Genomic DNA, 21773 nt, shown 5'->3' with positions numbered 1-21773 from the left:
ATGCATATTTGTGTGTGTGTGTGTGTGTGTGTGTGTGTGTGTGTGTGTGTGTGTGTGTGTGTGTGTGTGTGTGTGTGTGTGTGTGTGTGTGTGTGTGTGTGTGTGTGTGTGTGTGTGTGTGTGTGTGTGAGAGACAGAGTGTGTGTTTGTGTGTGAGTGGGTGTGTGTGTGATTTGCTGTACATGTAAGGAAGCATGTGCACCATATATTAATAAAAGGCTTTAGTGCAAATCTATGTCCGTGCTTCAGAAGGCGTGGCTGCTTTCTTTTGTCTCGCTCTTGTACACGGTCCACTTGAGTCCCACGCTCATCACGAACAAGCCCCTCGCCTTCAATACCAACAACCACTTCAACGCAAACAACCTGGGCGTTCCATAGAGCAGAGGAAATCATAGAACCGAGACAAAAGCTGTTTTGTTTTGGGAAACATGGCTGTGTGTGTTTGCTAGCATGTGGTGGTGGTGGGGGTGGGGGTGGTTGTAGTGGGGCTCTGGTTATAGACTTGCCATGTGACAGAGCGTTAAAGCTTTAACCAAAAGCAGCAGCAGAAGAAGATGAAGAAGACGAGGAGGAGGAAGAGACGGGGGAGGAGGAGTGGGAGGGGGTAGTTAGGAACAGCGCTCTAACAAGCCTCTGGGGACCCTACTGTGCCTGGTTCTCTGAAGAGGAAACCGCCTGGCACACGTGGGAAACATCTTGAGGAACCCAGTGGATGAAAGCGGCTCTGCTTGGTGATCCACATGGTGCTCTGTACGCCCGGCCGCCCTGAAAGGGATTTTTTTGTGCATCTTTGAGGTGAGGTTCAACCAGCAAACGAAGAACAACCAAGCAAACCAACATGGCGGATGAATAGGGATGTAGACAGGTAGGCACCATTGTAGTTGACACCCTTGTGGAAACTCACTCAATAATTTAACCCAGAGAAGAAAAACACCGAAAATGTATTTATCTGAAGCAGGTGTACTTTTTTTTTTTTTTTTTTTTGGATTTTATGGAGTATGTTGTCAACTGGCCTCTGAACGGCACGACTGAAGAGATTCCATCTGGCAGACAAAACAAAATGAAACGTCTATTCAGAGTCCTCTGAATGGAGCCTGGTGGAATAAAAATACTATTCTATTGATTTTTCCAGCTGGCTCCGATTACAATATGTATTTCATGCTATCAAATTTGTGTAAAGTGTGTGGCTCATTAAACTTTTTATGGCAACCCCTGTCAAATAAATGATCAGAGCATTCAGAATGTTGCTTACAAGTGCTATGTTTTCAATATTGCACTTAAATGCGAGCCATAAAATACACATTGAATCACTTACACATCCCACACCTGCAAAATCCCACAATTATAAAGAAATGTTAATTTATAAAAGAATTTGAGACATTTTCACGTATGAAAGGTCTAGATATTGATAGATTATCCATGCAGTCCATGTCATGCATCCTTATCTAACACAGAAGAGCCATCACAAGTCAGATATGTACCCCCATCCCTCCTGAAATACCTTATCCCTCCAACCCCCAGGTCCTAAGGCTCAGGGCTCTCCACGTGAAGCTTCCCAATCCTCCGCTAAATGGGTTGCTTGCAGCAATCTGGAGGGAAAACATCTTAATAAAACTTGCTCTTTACAATATTCTTAACTCTCTGAAGCAAATTGGAGAAACTGTTACTGGTGAAAAGTGTCCTTCAAAAGCAAACTGAATAATAAAAATGATCTAGTGATCTTATACTGTAGTGTACCATCTACTAAATACTTTTACTCAGACTTGACACGGTTTTGATTAAACATTAAGTCTGTTGATGATGAACTGGAAAAACTCAATAAACAGATTAAAAGAAAAAAGAAGAAAAATATTAATGAATATATTTACTTATATAATATATTTTTTCATTTCATGAAGCACCGGAAAAAAGCCAGGTGTAAAATGAGTGCATAAGTATATCGGTAGGGGCTCGTAGAAACATTGCTACTGTCATAAATAAAAACTCACTTTTTACATTTCATAAGGAGACAGATCCATGCTATCTTTTTTCGAGAAGTCTCCAGCTTTGTTATAGCAGCCTGCAAGCTCACACAGTAGTTGAGGTGGTGCGTGGGCGATGTCATTTCGAAATATCATATAAATACTACCATAAGCAATTTAAGTTCAACAAGCCGGCAAGTAGGTCGAGCAGCCCAGAGTGTGATGAAACCTGCTCTGTCATCTAATGTCTCTCTTACTCTCTCTCTCTCTCTCTCTCTCTCTCTCTCTCTCTCTCTCTCTCTCTCTCTCTCTCTCTCTCTCTCTCTCTCCCTCTTACTCTCTCTCCCTCTCTCTCTCTCTCTCTCTCTCTCTCTCTCTCTCTCTCTCTCTCTCTCTCTCTCTCTCTGTCTCTCGCTGCCTCTCTCTGCCTCTCTCTGTATCTCTCCGTCTCACTCTAGGTGGAGAGACACCGAGTGGCAGCCATGTGAGAGAGGAGCAGCGGGCGAGCAGACCAATGGCCACGTCCGACTAAGAGCAGAGCGGCGTCCCCCTCCCCCCCCCTGCCCTCGCCCTCCCTCGCCCTCCCCCCACTCCCTCCCTCCCTCCCTCCCCTGAATGAGGTTGAGAAGATGACTCTCACCAGCAGACAGTCCTTCAATGTCCTGACGGTGGTGTTCCTCCTGCTGTCCAGCGCAGGTCTGTCCGCTGTCGCCTGACGTCTGTCTAATGTTCCTCATGGGTATATCCGTCCGTCCATCCTTCAAAGTACACTGAGAGCACTTTTGTCCTTCACTTGGCAAAGTTAGTTTCCGCAAGTTTTACTTCGGCAATTTAACTTTTGCTTATTTAACTTTTGCTAATTAATTGTTCACAATTTTTTTGTCTTTTAATCTTGTTCGATTCTTTTTTTTTGTGTGTCTGTGTATAAAGTTACTCTGTTTATTTTTTTGCGTGTTTAAGCTCTATCCCTTTTTGTTCTTCAAAACTACATTTTGATTTGCAATTCTCCTATTTATGTCCTTTTGCGACTTTATGGTTAGATAAAGTTACATCAAATCAATACAAATCTGGAGGTGGCGGACATGACACCAGTGGAATCACCAGCTGTTATTCACGCCTTATTGGGGAATCCTTCCGCAAGGTTCCTTGTTTTTATTAGTGGTTGTAAACATTTGGCTTGTCTAATGTCTACGACTCTATCCTCACGTCAGTGCTTTCCATTTAATGAACAAGATGGCTTTGTTTACGACACCGCCTTGACCGAAAACAGCTGTTTGTTTTTTAGGTTTAGTGTTTTTGAAGCCTGACACTTTTTTCTTCCCTTGTATCGATCTTATATGATCCCAAGCCTTCCACTGCAGCTAGTCAGGTGCCTTTGCTATTTTATCGGCATAGAAAGATGATTAATGGTACAAATCTAACAGGATCATACAGTTAATTGTCTCTCTTTGTTGACTACCATGCCATTCTTTGGTGGTGGTCCACTGGTAGGGAAGGGACCAAACCTTAGGTGAAGGCTATGCTAAGTTATCAATGTTTCATGGTAATTAATACGGAGAGCTCAATTCAAGAACAAGCCAAATTCTAATGGCTAAAAAAATATGAGTACCAAAAGTGATCCAGTAGGTGTATTTCAACATGTGATGAGTGATGCAAAGTCTCAACACTCAACACTGATACAGTGAACATCCTCTCTCTCCCTCTCACCGTCCTTCTACTGGTGATTTGTTTGCGTGCTTCGTCTCCGTGTCGTCCTCCTCCTCTTGTTTCGTACTTCCTGTTCAGCAGGAACAGGCTGTCGATTAGATTTGTCTCAGGAAGGGGTAGAGCTAGTGTGTTGTACATGTCAATGAAAAAACCTCATTATCACCGGCCTGAACTCCATCTGTTTAGAAAGCCAATCTGCTCCGGTCTGACATTATTGAGAAAATAATAGAACAACACTCACCTCCCTGTGGGTTGCTGGCATGAGACACGCGCTGAAATCTGCTTTTCTGAAGTGAGCTTTTGAAAGCTGCGCTGAAAAATACTACTCTAATGAGCGCAATCAACAACATCTTTCCCCAGCCTTTAATTACCGATCAGCAGGATTGCGTGCGAGTGTTTGTATGCAGAAGCATAGGCGATTGTGTGTCTTACTGTGTGGATGTTTGCACATGCACAAGTGAGTTTGTGTGTGTGTGCCTATGTGTTTAGTGTCGGATTAAATGTGCCTCTACACGCATGTTTGTGTTTAGACAAGTTGATGCAACAGGGTCAGGGTCTTGTTTTCCATGGAGCTTCTAGCAGGTTCTAACAAGCAGGCAGCTGCCAGGCACAGCGCATCTCATCCATGCTTTATTAATGGGAATGCCAGGTGAGGAGACTCCATACAGCTTCTTCCTGATTTGCTTTGAAGGTGTCCGTCAGCTGCTTTTTGAGTCAGCTGAGCCATACGTATAACTCTCTCTCCCCCCTCGCTACTGTTGATTCAATCTCTCTCTCCCCGTCTCTCGTCCGCATCTCTGACAGATGTGTAATTGGTGATTATCTGCTCAAGTCTCACTTGCCACCGCAGGTTTCTGTGGATTTAATCCAAGGGTTAAAGGAAAGCGTACGGTTGCCAACGATCCATATTCACTCTTTGTCCTGTTCTGGAGGTCCGGGGTGGACATTTTGTGGAAGTCGGCCTTTTCATTTCCATGCACATTTCATGAGCTGATGTGCCAGGGCTGGCATCCAGACACAACCTCTGAATGAGATTTCTGTGGGTGTTTTGGATGTGCGTTACGCCATACTAAATATTTAAAATACGGGTGAAATGATGCCGGTGCTGTTTTTCAAAAAAAAAAAAAGACTCTATGGAGGAGTTTGACAGAGCTTCCGTTGCAACAGAAACTCAGATGTGGGGGAGGTGTCAGGGAGTGGAGATGGCCTGGGTTTGGGTGGTTTAACATGCAGGATTCATGACATAATCTGGCGCTGCACGCAGAACGTCACGGATCAAATAAATATTGAATAGGAAGTCGAGTGCTCTCATCATGTATAACCCATGCAATCCATTTTGTTATCATTCCTCCCTGCGGCCTATAGATACTGTATACCGTGCACGCTTACCGCGCACACCGGGAGATTGGGGTGTGAGTTGTAGTTGGAGTTGGAGTAGTGTCGGGGTTTTAATTACGCACCCGGCCGCCTGTAAACACGGCCCTTGCTTGCTGTGACTCCCGCTGAGTCATCACGCGATGGGGAGATAAAAGTTTAATTAAAGCGACAAGTGAAGTGGAACCGAGGCCTTCATTTATGTTTACGAGACTTTGAATATCTTTTTCGTACGTTTTTTTTTCCCTCAATGTTTTTACTTTATAAGCACTTCACAGAGATACCGCTTGACATCCCCCCCCCCCTCTCTCTCTCTCTCTCTCTCTCTCTCTCTCTCCCCTGTCACCACAGCTCTCTCGGCCCACTACCGCGTGTGCGAACCCTACTCCGACCTCAAGGGGCGCTACCACTTTGGCTTCCACTGTCCGCGCCTCTCGGACAACAAGACGTACATGTTCTGCTGCCACCACAACAACACCGCCTTCAAGTACTGCTGCAACGAGACCGAGTTCCAGACCGTCATGCAGGTCAACCTCACCTCCACCACTGACGGCTACGCGCACAAGTAAGCAGCAGTAGCCATGAGCTCATTCATAAAATCACAGAAATCATAGTAATGTGGGGACTATCCCAGGGCAACGGTCCATCAAGCAGAGGCAGAAGCCTTCTGTTAATAAAGTTGACTGTTCAAAAGCAAAATTCAAGTCAAATGTAGGTCAAGTCATTCGATTTATATTTAATTCTTTGTATTCTTTTTTTGTATAAAGTTGCATTTGCTCTCATTGACAAACGTCCAATTCTGCCCAAATCCAATCCAAATATGAATTATGGAATGTGTTATAAAGTAAGAGCACGCCGTACATGTTGTCCTCCCTCTGGCTAGTCGGATGGCGTTATACATGCGGAGCAGCGGATACACACAGACCGACAGACTGCTGTGAATTAACAGGGTCGGACTTCTGTTCAACACGAGGACGTTCATCTTGACAAGCAGCCGCAGTGGGCTTCAAAACACTGCAAAGTAGAGTCCCTTCCCCTCTAGCATATTGTCCTCTGCTGTGGGACTCAGACGTCAGGACGACGGGGACTGGGCAGGCGTTGCACTCTAACCCTCTCTCGCTCTCTCTCCGTGCAGCTACAGAGCGACCATGGCCAGAGTGAAGCCCTAGCACATGACCACTTCTCATCCAAACTACTCCAGCACATTCTCAAACCTACGATATCACACCGTGACGAGCCTACGACACGCCGTTGGCCTACGCCGAATCAACACAACACACTCACTGGGTGTGGCACAAAACCACAAGGGGAGAGTTGGCGCGGGGTTGGGATTGAGCCAGGCAGCTGTGGTGCTGGCTGGTTGTTTAGCTGGGATACCGGAGGTGAGCTGACTCCTCTAATGGCAGGGTATCAGGGGTCGTTTCAGCGGAGCGTGACCCCGTCCGTCGGCGCGGCCGTTTTCAGCGCCGCTCACTAGACGGCGAGGTGGGGGATGCGCCGGTGTGCACGATATTATCCGCTGGCACGGCCTCAAGTACAAGAAACCTCTTACATCCCCCCCCCCCGCCCCCGCCCCCGCCCCCATGCCCAACCTCTGCGCTCTCACTTCGACTGGCTGTATCCCGGTCACCTTGTTAAAGTGTCAAATCCAAGGCCGACAAAAGCGTAATGGCAACAGACCTCGATCCGAAACGGAGCGGTTGTTGTTGTGCCTCTCGTGAAATGAAGGGAGCACCATGAAAGGCAAGGTAATTCCGGGGCTGATGTGTCACCCCGGCCCTGCTTTTCCTCCCTGGAAGTCGCCATGTTTACCGTTACGTAACGTTTGTTTAAGCCGGGGTGAGTGCTGAGGATAAATCATTCTGTCCCGCCTTATGGTGTCGTTGGCTGAAATAGCACTGCACATTTATCCCTGTGCACATAAGATAGGCTTCCCCCACACGAGCAGAGAGACACAAGGACCACTGTCACTCACTAGGCAAGGAAATATGCAAATTGGGTTTTGGAGTGGGATTTTTTTTGTGTGTTGGAGTGACGCTGATGTTTGAAATGTGTGGGATTTCATCGGATCCGTATTGTCAGGCCACGTTTGTTTTTATCAAACTTAGTTCCAGTTTAAGTGTTCAACTGAAAGAGGGATTCGGACTGTATTTTTACTTTATATATACAGTCTAAGAACAGCTGACAAAAGTTTTTTTGTAGATCAAATCTTATATCATCTGTCATCGGAGCAAAGTAATATGTTTCACTCTGTAAAACATCCTAATAGGACCAAAGCACTCGGGCCCCCCCCCAAGACATTTACCACCTCTGGCTGCACATTGGCTGCTCCCTCACGTCTCTGCTTTGCGTGAATTTACCTTGTTTAAATTTATGAGCACGGGGCGAACTCAGGGCGATACTTAATGTGCGCCACATAAATCCTGGGGAAGCAGGTAATGAATGAGGGGAATTAGTCGAAGGTTGGTTGGGAAGTGGGAGAGAGGTGATTTAGGAGATGCTACAGATAGAAAAGGTCCAAGGGAGACCGATTAACAGGACCCCAGCGTGAATGAAAGTCACCGTTTCCTAAACAGTTTTTTTTAAAGGGAAAGCGAACGGAGGAGACCGGCGGGGATACTCTGTCTTGATTAGAGCCGGCGGGGGTAATCATGTGTTTTTCTCCCCCCTCCTCCCTCCCCCCTCCTCCCTCCCCCCTTCTGCAGTAACTACACTGCCCTGGTGGGCGTGTGGATCTACGGCTTCTTCGTCATGGTGCTGCTGGCCCTGGACTTCCTGTACTACTCGGCCATCAACTACGAGCTGTGCCGGGTGTACCTGGAGAAGTGGGGCCTGGGGGGCCGCTGGCTGAAGAAGGCCCGCAGCCAGTGGCACCAGTCCCTGCCGGCGGAGAGCGAGGCCCAGGCCGTGCCCATGATGCCGGCCCACTACCAGCCCCAGCAGAGCCTGAGGGGGGAGAGCCGCAGCCCCACGCTGCTGCCCTACAACACCTCCACCGCCTGGTGAGGCTCACCATGCCTGGCTCTCCCCCTCTCTGTATATGTCTCTCTCTCTCTCTCTCTCTCTCTCTCTCTCTCTCTCTCTCTCTCTCTCTCTCTCTCTCTCTGCCTCTCTCTCTCTCTCTCTCTCTCTCTCTCTCTCTCTCTCTCTCTCTCTCTCTCTCTCTCTCTGCCTCTCTCTCTCTCTCTCTCTCTCTCTCTCTCTCTCTCCTCTCTCTCTCTCTCTCTGCCTCTCTCTCTCTATCTCTCTCTCTCTCTCTCTCTCTCTCTCTCTCTCTGCCTCTCTCTCTCTCTCTCTCTCTCTCTGCCTCTCTCTCTCTCTCTCTCTCTCTCTCTCTCTCTGCCTCTCTCTCTCTCTGCCTCTCTCTCTCTCTCTCTCTCTCTCTCTCTCTCTCTCTCTCTCTCTCTCTCTCTCTCTCTCTCTCTCTCTCTCTCTCTCTCTCTATCTCTCTCTCTCTCTCTCTCTCTCTCCGCCTCTCTCTGGGTCACGGCGACGCAGTCTTCGACCGCTCTCCAGATATCGGCCCGTAATCCAATCGACTGCTGTCAGGTTTGACAAAAAAGGCCAACCCCTTAATCCCGCCGCATTAAGACGGCGAGTCGGTGAATTGTTCGGTTGTGAAAAGAAGTGGGAGCTTTATTGCTGTGCGGAGGCAATTTCCATAACTTTGGTGGCAGGTGTCAGTGAAGGGCAGGCAGGGAGAGCGACTGGGGACCGGGCTGGAGTCGTGGAAACGCAGAAGCTCGCTCAAAAGGAGCCTCGTTCCAGATGCACTTTGACGTCTCAGGCACTTCTTTATTATTAAACTCAGCTTCTCCTTAAGGATGCCGTTCATTGTGTGTCTCGCTCTGTGCTGTCTCAGTGAAGGGATGATGGCAGGGTAGGGGGGGAGATTGATGTATGGCTCGGCCGGTAATCAGGTAGCGTTCAATATGTTGTTGACCGCATTAAAACGTCATTGACGATTCTCATCTCCTCCGCTCCGTTTTGCACTTCGTCTAGACTCTTAACGATTACATCACGTTCCTCTTCTCAACACTGCCATTACCAGGAGACAGCTTGAAGCTTGTTAGACTGTTTGATTATCTTTTTAAAATCAGATGTGTTTACTTGTGTTTCTTCTATTTGGTACTAATAGAATGAAGTTGTATTAAGTCAAATTAAATGAGCACATCTTGTGTGTGCTTGGGCGGTGTCAATCTTTTGTGGATTCTGATCCACACACTGAACATTCCGAGACACGTGGTAGCAGAGGCCCACATACTTTATGCATCACTTATACTGAATACAGATATATGTAATTTAGAAGCAGGTAGGTGTAAGCCATCTTGCTCTTGAATGCCTACAGGCTGTGGTCATCTGGGATCGAACACTCAGCACCATAACCCCTTTTTCGACGACTCAATTGGGCCTGCCATCATCTTGCCCACACACGCGTGACCAGACTGAATATTCAGACAAAGATGGGTTTGATGGGAATATTATAATAAAAATGCCATCTGTCATGGGGTCATCTCGCCTCCCTCGATCACGTGACGTCTTTGTCACTCAACTGAGAATAGCCTGGCTAAACCCGCTGTTTAAGAGATCATTATTTTAACATCCTCCAGGAGAAGCTCATTACAGAGCTGTCATCAGCCAGGAAGCCAAGGCAAGGCACGAGCCAGGAGGTCCTACATTAAACTGATATTAGCACTGTCTGTGGTTGTCTTAGGAATCAATACGGAGACATTTTGGGATCCCAAATGTATACTTTAGTTTAGGAAAAACAAAGACAAGATTGGATGGTTGTGAGTTGTTTTTTTGTTGTTGTTGTTGTTGTTGTTTTTTGATATCTGTTGAATTGTCTTTGAGTGGTCAAGACTTAGAATCAACGGTCCGTTATTGCTCAAAGCAGACAAGGCCGGAGGAGAATCACCGCCCTGTCCGATAAGTTATAACAAAACCCCTTTCACAACGGAGAGCATCATTCAATCTTTCTGCATCACCCATCACTCACAGTGCATCACAAACAAACATCTGAACAACCGATCCAGATAAAAACCCATCACGGGTCCCGTTCGGTCAACTCATCACCCAGTCCTCGGCCACCTCTCACCAGCCCACTAGGGGTTAAACCCCTCGCCTCCCAAGACTCTCCATCCCAGCTATGATAATTTAATGAGGGCTGGGAGTGATATGACAAATGGGCCCTGCCAGCAAAGAGGAGGATGCTAGGAGAGAGTGGGGGAGAGATTGGGGGAGAGAGTGGGGGAGATCCGTAGGCTGTTATACTGGTGAAGAGTTACTTTGCTAAAAGCGGACGCCTCCACTGAGGCCACTTATTAGACATGAAGTCTGCTCCTGTTGGACGGACCCATCCATCTTGTGCGCGCCGGGCTGACCTGCAGCCTCAGTGGGAGCCAGTGAGGAGGGTAGTGGAACCGGAGACCCAGGGACACGCAGAGGGTTGTGTGAATGCCAGAGCGGGCTGGTCGTGCGGCGATGGCTGAGGTCTTAATGAGAGGAGCACTGGGACGTACTGGGATGGAATACTGTTTCGTTTTTTTTACAGTTTTTTTTTACTGTTCAACGGTTTTAGTCATAAAACTCATGACTACGCAGAAGAATTGTTTTTAAGGTAGTGCTCATAACAAAACTGTTTTGGGTTAATACGGATAGCCAAGCACAGAGTTGCGTTTTGTTTTCATCAACAATTATATTCAAACCTTCAATTAAAAATGTTCACAGGCTTACAACAGAAATGTGAAGAGAATGCCCTCTTTTAGAAGCAACTACTTTCTATTTACTATTTAGTCTTACACGCTTTTATCCCAAGCGACAGGGAGGCTGTGGATATGTAAATGACAGATGCGTGGGAGGAATCTCAATGACATGGATCAGGGAAACTTTCAAACAAATTCGTTCTCTAAGTGAAGAGAGAGACTCTCTAACTAACACACTCACGAATTTCCCACAGTAAGAGGTTTTCTATCATGCAGACAAATCCTGTATATACACCTGTGGTCGGATGTGGAGGAATGGCTGCCCAATGGTCGAGCAACATACACAATATACTACAGTAACTCCTGTCCCTGCTATGACAACCTATAGCAGGTTGACAAGCAAAGGGTTGACGTGTGTTTGTGTGCCTCCACCTGGTCCCCCATCTGTTGAACGACTGTAAACAAACATTCTGATACACAGACGAGAAACATTGCACTCCTGCGGCAAAGCAGCAATGGATGAAAGATGGAGGATACCAACCTCACAGCTACTCTAATACCTCTCACAGCATGGACTTCTATTTAATAGTATAGTTATTTTCCAAGTGCATTGTTTGCCTCCTGGGAACTCGGTGTACCATGGTTCTATACGAGACGACGTGTCTGTGTGTGTGCGTCGGTTTGTCTGGGTCTGTGTGTGTGGGTGTGTCTGTGTGTGTGTGTGTGTGTGTGTGTGTGTGTGTGTGTGTGTGTGTGTCTCTTCAGAACTGCTGGGTTAAGTGTGGGCGACCTGGGAACCCGTTGTTATTTTCTTCATGGAGTCCTCTTTATTAAAAAGTCTGCCACACTACAGGTTTCCTGTTTAGCTCTAAGAAACACAATAACAACTTTAATAACGGTCCCATCCTTCCAAAACAGTGTATGATCCATGTAGGAGATTGACTCCGCCAAGTAGGATTGTGTTACTTAACTGGATTGGAGGTTTGAATGGATTTCTGTATTCCCACTCCCGCATTTGGTTGGAATGTCCAGGGCAGGACTTTCATAACATTACGTGATGTTATTCATTCAACGTGGACACAAGTGTGTTCCGAAACCACTCAAAAAGTGCTGATAAACAAGCAAACGACAGCCACCGCATACACTCTCTCCGAGGAACGGAGGAGATTTTTTGAAAGGTACCCTGTGGGCCTGGTGGACACTGCAGCAAGAACGACAAGTCATGACATTTAATCATATGACAAAGGCCGAGTTCAAGCTGCTTTGAGAGCTGTGTGGCTTCAAAGAAAGAAGTCAACGCCGTATCTGCCATCTGCAGAAAGTTGGCTCAGACTCTTCTAAAGCGCCTCGTTTTAAGTACAGCAGTGCTGCCTGCAGCGCTGGAGCTCGCTGCCAACTTTCTCCCACCCAGAGTTGATGAGTTGCTGGGCCGGCAGAGCTGAGCCATGGGGGCACGTCAGCCGACGGTGCTTCCACTCCCAGCTCGGTCGCTGACTCACCCTCCGGCCCGTTAGCGAGCAGCGCATCCTTCCGTGACCCGATCGATCTTGTCCCTGGGCTGCCGGTCCGCGGTAAAGAGCGCCCATCACTCTATTAGTGCCTGTCTTGTCTCATTTCCCCGCTCATGGCTCGACCTATTAAGCCTGGGACACACTGGAAGACTTTCACCAACCTAAGCCGCAGCTCAAAGTCTGGGCGAGACGCACATTTAATGGCAGGGTTTCACTTTGGCACAAGAACGCTGGTTACGACTATTTTGCGCAGACTATCCAGACTAGGGCAGACTCTGAGAAGTCTTGACTAGCAGTCATCAGGGGCACATTAGGTTTAAAATTGGGTGAATCTTCTGGTGTGTTGCCTGCTTAAAGGGGTCAGGGTAAGCTCACAGTCTATTCGGCTGCATCGGACAAGATGAAACATCTCTGCATGTCTTTTGTCCACGCGCGTGAACCGTTATTCCACATAATTGCATTTGTAGCCAATGCGTCTTGCTGAACTGTTAAAGAAGAATAGATCTTAAATGATCTGCAAGCCTGGCTGTCCATTTGAACAGCTCAGAGAATACAGTCCAATTAGAGCAATATGTTCCATCTGTCGAGTGAGTTAATGAATGTCTACAGTACTAACATAGTTCAACAAAGAACCAGTTGCTTATTATTCCTTTACATTTTTTAATCATACAAATACAATTATTTTTTTTGCAATCGTGTGCAGTATGCTGCTATTTGTTGTCGTGTGACGTGATTCAGTCCCTGAGCGTGAAGCATTCAAAGAAACGCTGGGATACTTTGTCTGGTGGTCCGTTTCTATCCAGGGCAAAGCACTCCACAGTTTAGCTTGTAGGCTAACCTGTGGAGTCAAACCAGAGAGTATAGTATAAATATACTTGAACAGATCAAGTGGAACAAAGACATTCCGTCTATAAGGGTATTACCATTATTGATGCTGTTTTATCTGTTTTGTGTATCGCATACAATATGCAGGCATACGGTATGCTACAGTATGCTAAAAGCTAGTTCTACTCGGACGTCAGCAGAACACTACAAATCGTTTAACTCTCTCTCTCTCAATCGAGACTGGACAAACTGCATTTTAGGTAGCGAACAAATGGTCTTCTAAAGAGAACTACGGGGTCTTGCTGTTTCTGTCCGAATTAAAGAGCCATATCTGAGGGATTTCTTATCTTTCTGAACAAAAAGTAACGGCACCCAAATCATGAATCATGAATGACTCGAGAAAACATCTTTCCATTTTAAATATTCATGCCGACCGCTTCTTCAGTGTTGTTTTCATCCTCTTTCATTCGGAACGGATAGCGGAACATGTGCGTTCGGATAGCGGGGGGGGGCGCGTTCGGTCTCTATTCCGGGTGCCGCATTCCCGGGAGACCAGACTATGCCCATGTTGCCCAACGGGATCATGGAGCTTTCCACAAGCAGTGGCAGCCGCAACTTAATGGAATCTGTTGACCACCAAGCTCTTTGCTTTGAGCTTAAAGGAGCGCTGGGGCTGATATTTGCCGAGGATAAATCCCGTGGAATAACCTTTATTCGCCCTGACGGTTAAGCTCCCCCGAAAATAGATAACGGCTAATGGTTAACGGCTAACAATGTCAACTCTGATCGTGTTTGACGGTGATTGACGAGCGCCGTCGAGAATGACAAACGGCCACATCCCGGGGAATATTACAAATAATAAACAATGGAGAATCGACAGTCCTGCTTCCGTTTTTTTTTGTTTTACGACACCAAATATGGCGTATATATTTGACCTTCATATGTTTGACATTTATGATATACATGCATACTTTCAAATTAATTATAGAAGCATTAGGTAGCCAATAATGGTCTCACCGGTGATTCTCTATGCATATTCAAATGTGTTATTTAACAGCTAATGCGAGCCATAGGTTGTGAGCTACTCTCAAACGGCGACCCTAAAGGGTCAGGATAAAGTTGAAGTTCAAGCGTTGCGCTGACCTCCAACTCTCTTCATTCCCCTCAGATCGATGCTCTGTTGGCTGCAGAGGACCTCTCCCGATCCCCACAGACACCTCCACCATCACGTCACCCAAGCTGGGAGGACGTTGGAGGAGGATACCGGAGCAGCCAACAGGGACTACTCCCAACCCCCCCACCACCACCCTCTGCCCCCTGCCAACCCCATCACCCTGACCCTCATTCTGGCGTCGCTAACGGGCACAACAACCTGCCAATGGACCTTTTGAAGAAGGAAAAGCCGGCTCGGGCCCGTCACACTGAGTCGGCACAGCAACGGACTGCTGAGGGGGAATGTGAGGAGAAGGGAGGATCTTACTGCTGCTATCAGGCCACTGCAGCAAAAAAGAGGAAGAAAAAACAACAACAAGGAGCACCAGACACATTCAGCTGCTCGTAGCCATTTTAGCTGATCCCCCCCTCCCTCCGACACGAAATGACACAACAGTTTGCTGTGTTCCACTTGTGCCCAGCACGCCACTGGACGAACTGTAGTTTGTGCAAAAGTGGCGAAAGTCGGCTCAGTCGGCGTTAAACAAAAAAAAAGAAAACAAATATATATATATATATATCTTTCTTAGATATATGGTGTCTCTTACACTGCTGTGTCAGTTTGTGTTGAGTAGCAATTAGACACAGTTGTGTGCTATCTAGTTGGTGGTTTATTTATGTACGAGTGCGAGTGGTTGGCGTTCTTTAAACTGATTTTACCCCAGGTTGATGCAGAGCATAACCCCCTTAGTTTTATAACTTGGTTCAAACAACAAAACAACAAAACGACAAAAAAACAGCACAGACCGAGAGAGAAACGGATTCATCTATAATGTGATCCAGTCGACAGGGAACAGCGCCATACAGCAGAGTCGCTGTATCAGAATGTTTTACGCAAGTTAAACTCCCTCAGTAGCATGGTAAGGTTGCAATAAGGGCTGGTGAAGACCGTAGATATACGTTTCCTCCTCCACAGTTACACGAAAGATCAGGGACACCACCTCAACCAGGCGCCCATGCTAACCTTCAGCTAATTTGGGCTACAAGTGGGCTACAAGTCCATTATTTATTTAGTGTAGAGAAGGTGTGTTTTGATGCGTGGTACTTGTGGTGATACAACACTCTGTTACCCCCCCCCCCCTCCCAGCTGTACAACGGTTCGAAGAGCAATACAACATGCATCAATATTGATTTGGATCATTCATAAAGAAACACCATATTTCCCACAATAGTTACAAGCAAATAAACCAATGGAAAATAACAGCCTCCAACATCAGCAATAATGTACAGTTGTGTATTCAGACCAGAACCGAGTGGGTGCAAGGAAAGGGAAAGAAAGATTGGCAGGTCAAATTAGCACACCTCCCTCACGGCGTAAAGCCACCAGGGTTTTCACATAGGAGCCTTTGCTCAGGTCACAACCCCTGCGATTCCATAGTTATCTATTAGCATATTGCATCCATATTCAGTGTACAAACAGTGCACCGGGGAACGCAAGCGAAAACAATCATTATGTAAGCCAACACGCCACAGCGAGTAGCACCTGATAGAAGCAACACAAAACCATTTTCTCTGAGCTGATTTGAATTTGATGGTTATGGGTTTTTGGCGAGTGTGTATATAGCGGAGAAGGTGGAGGGAGCAGTTGATGGGTTGATTGGGTAGGGGGTTGGGGGTACCAGGTGTTTAGGTGCGGAGGTCCCAATACAGTAAGGCGTGGGGGAAGGATGTCTCATCCCACCAGGGAAGCCTGCACTAGGACGGCAGCCAAGTTATGAGCACGTGCATAGAACTCCTGGCACGTGCGCACATGGGGGAGTCCCCAGAGCAAAGACAAACAGGGAAGGGTGACGAGTTACAGGGACACGCACCATTATAAGTTCTGCTACTGAGCGTACTTTAACAATGGACAAAGATGCCGATTGCGTCTTTGTTTGGTTCTAAAGTGCCGAAAAGGGCCGTCCAACAAAACTCTGGTCAAACGCTGCAGATGGGCCTCAGTTATCAGCAATAATATTCAAATTTGCAGAGCTGTTGGAGCAAGCCAATTTCAATTTCAACGGTTACATTTTAATTGCGTGCTCCCCTCATTAGGCTAGTGCCGTCACGTTCTCCACATTAAATAGAAGGTGCCCCAAGTGAAATAATTGGTGAAGAGAGCCGCAGTTCGCTAAATGACGCTCATACCTCTTTAACTTCTGAACCTTTCCCTCTCCCTCTCTCTCTCTCTCCCTCTCTCTCTCTCTACTCAGGGTCAGAGGTTTACCAATTGATATACAATCGTGGGCTTCTCTCTCTCTCTCTCTCTCTCTCTCTCTCTCTCTCTCTCTCTCTCTCTCTCTCTCTCTCTCTCTCTCTCTCTCTCTCTCTCTCTCTCTCTCTCTCTCCCTCTCTCTCTCTCTCTCTCTCTCCCCCTCCCTCCCTCCCTCCCTCCCTCTCTCACATGTAACGTGAACGTCAGTGAGCCGAGGAAAAAGGGGAATTTTTTGCCCCGTCTGCCAAACCAACGGGTATTTAATTGGTTCTTCAAAGCCGCGTGTGGTGGCAGGGATCAGATATGGGAGAGACTGCGCAGTGTTGCGGGGGAAGGCTGTGTTCTGGCCGATAATAAGGCGAATGAAAGCCCTCTTTATCGCGCTGTGTATCACTGCCCTGTGAAGGAAAGCCCTTATCTGGCCTCCAATAATCCGAAAACTAAGTTAAACACCTAACGGTACACACAGAGTCAACTGGCATTTCTTACTAACGTATCCCCCTCCCCCCAAATCGATACACTCGCAGAAACTCCCCAAGTTCGGAAAAACATATTAGCAACTAGTGACTTTAACTAGCGATGTTTTACCGTTTAGTTGAATGGCCTAAATGTGACGTGGTAGGTATTTTGGTGTGGCTCTGGGAAACAGGGGAGGGGAGGGGGGTGGAGGTTACCTACACCCCACCCCCTCCCCGTAATCTGTTTAATTCTCTCCAGGTTGTTATGGTTACAGTTGCCTTACGGTTTGACCCCTCACCTGTCCGCTGATGCTTTGTAGTGGTTGATACCTCACGTTGGGTGTGGCAGTGACGATTGTGTGCGTCACGTTCTGTCTAATGTGTTTTACCGCTAGATAGAATGTGCAGTTCAGTGCCGTATTCAGTTCAAATTGTTTATTGCACTTGTTGACTTTGTATCGTTCCGACAGGAAGAAATAAAAAATAGTTTTATCTTTTCCATTGTGTTTAAACTAAACTGCTGGTTTGGCAATGTTTTTTTTGTGTGTAAAAGTTGTCATCATTATGACGCCTTTCATCCCCATGTCTCGAGTTGTTTGTTTTAGGTTTTTTTCGAAAAATAAAACGTCAAATGCGGAGTGACACAAAGATCAGTCCTATTCAGGGGTGGCCCTTCACCTGACTGGTCATTAAGACACGGAGGTTGACAGCTCAACACGAGGTCTCCGACAGGACCAGGCACAGGACTACATGTACAGCTGCCAACATCACCTCATTTCCAATCATACACACCTGCTCCAGTCCCAAGCGTGTCAAAGGCCACCGCGTCTGAGGGGATGCCAAAGTTTGTTTTCCCAAGTTGTCAAGGCATCTGTGAGCCTATGCTCAGAAGTTTATTTCCAATTTTACACCCAACCCCTACACAAAACACCTCTGATCTCATCTTTCACTTTGTTCAAGAACTCATTATGTGTAGGCTACCCACTCAAATCAGTAGCTAGCTTCGCCTCAGCTCTAGTGATAATGGGTCCCCTCAAATCAAGAGCTAGCTTCCAATTAGCAACTAGCAACGACTTGTCCCCTACAATTATTAGCTCGCTTTCAATTAGAATCTAGTGATGGTATGTTGCCTCAAATACTAGCTAGCATTCAATCAGCATAGCATAGTCCCCTTAAATCAGTAGCTAGCTTTCAATTAGAACCTAGCAATGACCCGTACCTTTATCTCACCGGCTTACTTTCACTTAAAGGACACAGTGACCAAACCGTCAGAACTGTCTATTCTAGCTACACTAAACATTGGTTAAATTGGTAAATTGACTTCTTGTTCTGCAGCGTTTAGCGTTAATGCACCTAGCACAAATGTAAACAATAGCAATATAGCACTTCGGTCTTTTTGTTAAGACATTTTGCAAAGCACATGTAATACAATTCACTGTTATTTTGTCACAAACTAACTGACCGACGCACATTGATTCGAAAAGACAAAAGTGCTATATTGCTATGATTTTCATTCGGCAGGCGCGTTCTTGCCAAATGCTCGTCAGCAGGATTTGTTGTTCATTTGAAAAGATGTTCTAGCGAAGCCAATAGAGACGGCTACCATGGTTTGATCACCCAGACCGGTATAGTCCTTTAACAACCACCCCTTCTGCTCACACATTTCTTTCATTTAGCCATTTCTCCCAGAAGGCCAAACCCCACAGTGGCATTTCTGAGACTAACACCGAGCGCTCATTTGTCCTGATATCCACATCTGCTTGTTATTCAAGAATCAGCAGGAGCGGCGTCCTGACAAACATTCAGCCATTTATATGCTATTAGGCCGCTAGTCCACATTAGATCCGCTAATGCTGGACACTGTGCCCCTTAAGTGGCTCTTAATGTTCCTGTGAGATCCAGTCCATTCACGAGGAGCTGCTGTTCACTTCACTGTGTAATTGATGGATGGACCGCACTTCAAAGAGATTCAAAGGAAAAATTGTGTCTGTATCCTATTGAATATGTTAACATACAGCCTTTGTGCATTCGTTGTAAATTGCATACACACAACATATATTTGTGTCAATATCTTCTATTTTCTATCTTACAGTCCATACATTTGATCCCCTTAAAAAGCTTGTATGTCATTAAAATGCTCAGGCATCCAATAGATTGTTGGCCTCCTACTTTCCTTATAGCTTAAAGTACAAAAAACATCCTAAAACCTTAAAGTGCGGATCCTCAGAGCAGAACACGTCGTCCCAGTGAATGCCACACCTGCCAGAGTGCAGCGGCATCAAAGGACTCGGCAGCAGCAGAAGAGGAAATGGCCAGACCGCAAGGCACTAGTGAGCGCCTATGCAACTGTTCCAGTAGCATAAAGATAAACACTGTGGTACGGTTAGCACTGTACCCCACGGCTGCACCGCTAGAGGCTTTCACGCACACACACACACACACACACATCGGGGCAAATATTGCATCAGTTTATTGCAGTTGGGCTTGAGCAACACTGAATGGTATTTTCAATATAGCCTGTCTATGTGACGCAAGATCGTTGCTAAGAAAATAAGCTTTTATGATGGAGCAATTCATCCTGCGGTCAACCTTTTATTGAATTCCTGTTTGCGGGCAAGAATGTTTGCGTGCGTGTGTGAATGGGGCTGCAGTTATAAATATGACAATACTCAATACACACAATAATAGGAGTCATTAAAACCTTGTCATGCCCATTTCTAGAGCTGGAATGAATTCACCTTTTAGCAGCTACCTATACAATAATCATACCATACAGTAGTCATACAGCCATACAGTAGTCACACAAATCAGACTAATGTAAAAATCTGTTGTCTGAGGACAGACAAGCTCAAATCTGGGGGAATGCAGAGTTTCACTTTCTTTCACTTTGTATTAGTTTGAACCAATTATGTTGTTGGGAGGTGGGTATCTGTAATAGGCAATGAATTCCCCTTCTGAGGTATCTGGTTTCCGGCCCAGGCTCGTTGTCTGAGGTCCTGCTACAGCATGGTAGGATTGCTGGAGCCCAGATTCTATCCACATCATCACTGGTCTCCCCTGGTTTCCTTTTTCTTTGTACTCCTGCCTGGCCACAGACCTTAACATACAATACAATGCGACACTGAGCTTGACAACGGAAATGCCTTTGTTACACTGGAACAAAAGGCAAACATGATCTTGCGGGTGTTACACACAAACACACACAACCACACACACAAGGCATGCACTCCAATTGAAGCTAACATCATGGACGCTTCGGTTACATGAATAACACATTCATGCACCCATCTAACCGCTCAGACTCGCTGAGGTGAGACAGAGAAGTGAGTTTTTTAGTCCTTGGTTAGTGAGGTCATCGTTTGCTTTGACCTCGTGTCCAGTGTAGGGTTCAGCCTTGAGTAAGCCTAGTATAACCGAGTGCGCAGTTCCATAGCACTCAATATCAGCGTCTGTTAAAGATGTAGTAGGAAGCATTGGGGACAAGCTGTTCCTGTTGTGAATCATGGGTTCTGTCGCAGTAACATTTCTCGGGCACAAATAGTAGTTCATTCCTGAAGGCTTACTGTAATTATGTCATCATGTAAGGTTTTTATATTCAACATTTTACAAGGTTATTCCGTTTATTTTAGAAATGAGGGATCATCCTCATCAAGGCAGAAATATAAGTGGCTTAGCCTTCTTACACTTAACACCAAGTCTAGTTCAACAATAATTCTGATGCATGCTAGGTACAGCCCTGTAAAAAAAAACTCCTTTATTCAAGATTGAAAAACTGGGGTCATGACAGCCATTTGAAATTATTCACTGTTCAAGGTTGGTAAATTGGACGGTCAACCTTAAGCAAGGAGAAAAGCGACCTTTGTCCTTTTCGAGAGAATACACCATGATGAACAAGAGAATACTTCAGGCCAAAAACATTTATCTTCCAAATGCCTATCAAGCTGTCTTTTATCTATTTCTCTCTCTTTCTCCCTCAGTATTGGGCCATTGTTATCAGACACTGGATATCTATCATGCAATACATTCGCACTTAATAATTAAAATAATTGACAGATATCAACGGAGAAATTCAACAGAAACACGTATATACATTTATATATATATATATTGAGATATTTATTCCTGAATCAAAACATCAGCAGTATGTTCATGTAAGTTGCCATGCAATGCATTTAATTTGTTTTGCTTTGTGTCTGCGAAAAAAGAAAGACAATGGGCATTAAAGAGAAGTTGGAAGAATTTCTTTCAATTCACTTCAAGATCCAATGGAGAAATATGTGTGACTAGTGATCATGATCGACAGCAACATACCAGGTCTTCATCTTTTCATTTCTGAGCGCTCGCCGCTGATTCCGCCTGTCTCCCCTTGTGCCTCCTGAACAGGAAGTACAGGACCTTCAAGGTGGCACCGACGTCCCTCGAGATGATGTCTGTCACAAGATCAGCAGAAGCCATTTAGGGATTATTTTAGGATTTGGCTACCTCGTACAATTCAATTATATCACTTGCGCGTGAGCATGCACTCTCTCTCTCACTCTCTCTCTCTCTCTCTCTCTCTCTCTCTCTCTCTCTCTCTCTCTCTCTCTCTCTCTCTCTCTCAGCAACAGGACCCTGGTGCTCCTACTGAAGGGCGACCGACATACAGATTATATAAAAGAGGTCATAGATCAAGGGACAGCGATAATAATAGTGCCAAATCGAATCAACGTGTCCTAGTCCAAAAGACCCCCCCCCCCCTCCAAAGCCCCCACACAATGTTAATTGAATAAAGGTGACATCAAGATGGACTCGCACACCAAGTTAACCTAATTAATGTGCAGAGTGTG

General features: G+C 46.0%; 2 protein-coding genes across 4 annotated transcripts in view; one reads left to right on the top strand and one right to left on the bottom strand.

Moving 5' to 3' along the window:
- Nucleotides 1–2573: 2573 nt before the first annotated feature.
- shisal1b (shisa like 1b) lies at nucleotides 2574–19157 on the top strand. Of its 2 annotated transcripts, XM_056598451.1 has the most exons (4): nucleotides 2574–2657; nucleotides 5394–5607; nucleotides 7748–8044; nucleotides 14252–19157. In XM_056598451.1, coding segments are annotated over exons 1-4 (579 nt in total). In that variant the 5' UTR covers nucleotides 2574–2590; the 3' UTR covers nucleotides 14253–19157. The 2 variants fall into 2 exon arrangements, with proteins under 2 accessions (XP_056454426.1, XP_056454425.1); XM_056598450.1 differs by lacking the exon at nucleotides 14252–19157 and having other exon boundaries at nucleotides 7748–8048.
- The window catches only part of parvg (parvin, gamma), a 13753-nt gene continuing 8698 nt past the window's right edge, over nucleotides 16719–21773 (bottom strand). The window contains exons 13-14 of one of the 2 annotated variants that reach the window (XM_056598449.1): nucleotides 21259–21377; nucleotides 16719–20044 (exon numbers count right to left, since the gene is read on the bottom strand). In XM_056598449.1, coding sequence (XP_056454424.1) covers nucleotides 21274–21377 — 104 coding nt within the window. In that variant the 3' untranslated portion in view covers nucleotides 16719–20044; nucleotides 21259–21273. Of the gene's footprint in view, nucleotides 21141–21258; nucleotides 21378–21773 lie in introns of both variants that reach the window. The other variant, XM_056598448.1, reaches the window with a different exon arrangement.

The sequence above is a fragment of the Gadus chalcogrammus genome, chromosome 9 (assembly GCF_026213295.1).
Source record: "Gadus chalcogrammus isolate NIFS_2021 chromosome 9, NIFS_Gcha_1.0, whole genome shotgun sequence".
Classification (NCBI taxonomy): domain Eukaryota; kingdom Metazoa; phylum Chordata; class Actinopteri; order Gadiformes; family Gadidae; genus Gadus; species Gadus chalcogrammus.
Note: the sequence above shows the minus strand (reverse complement) of the source record. Positions and strands in the feature narration are given on the sequence as shown.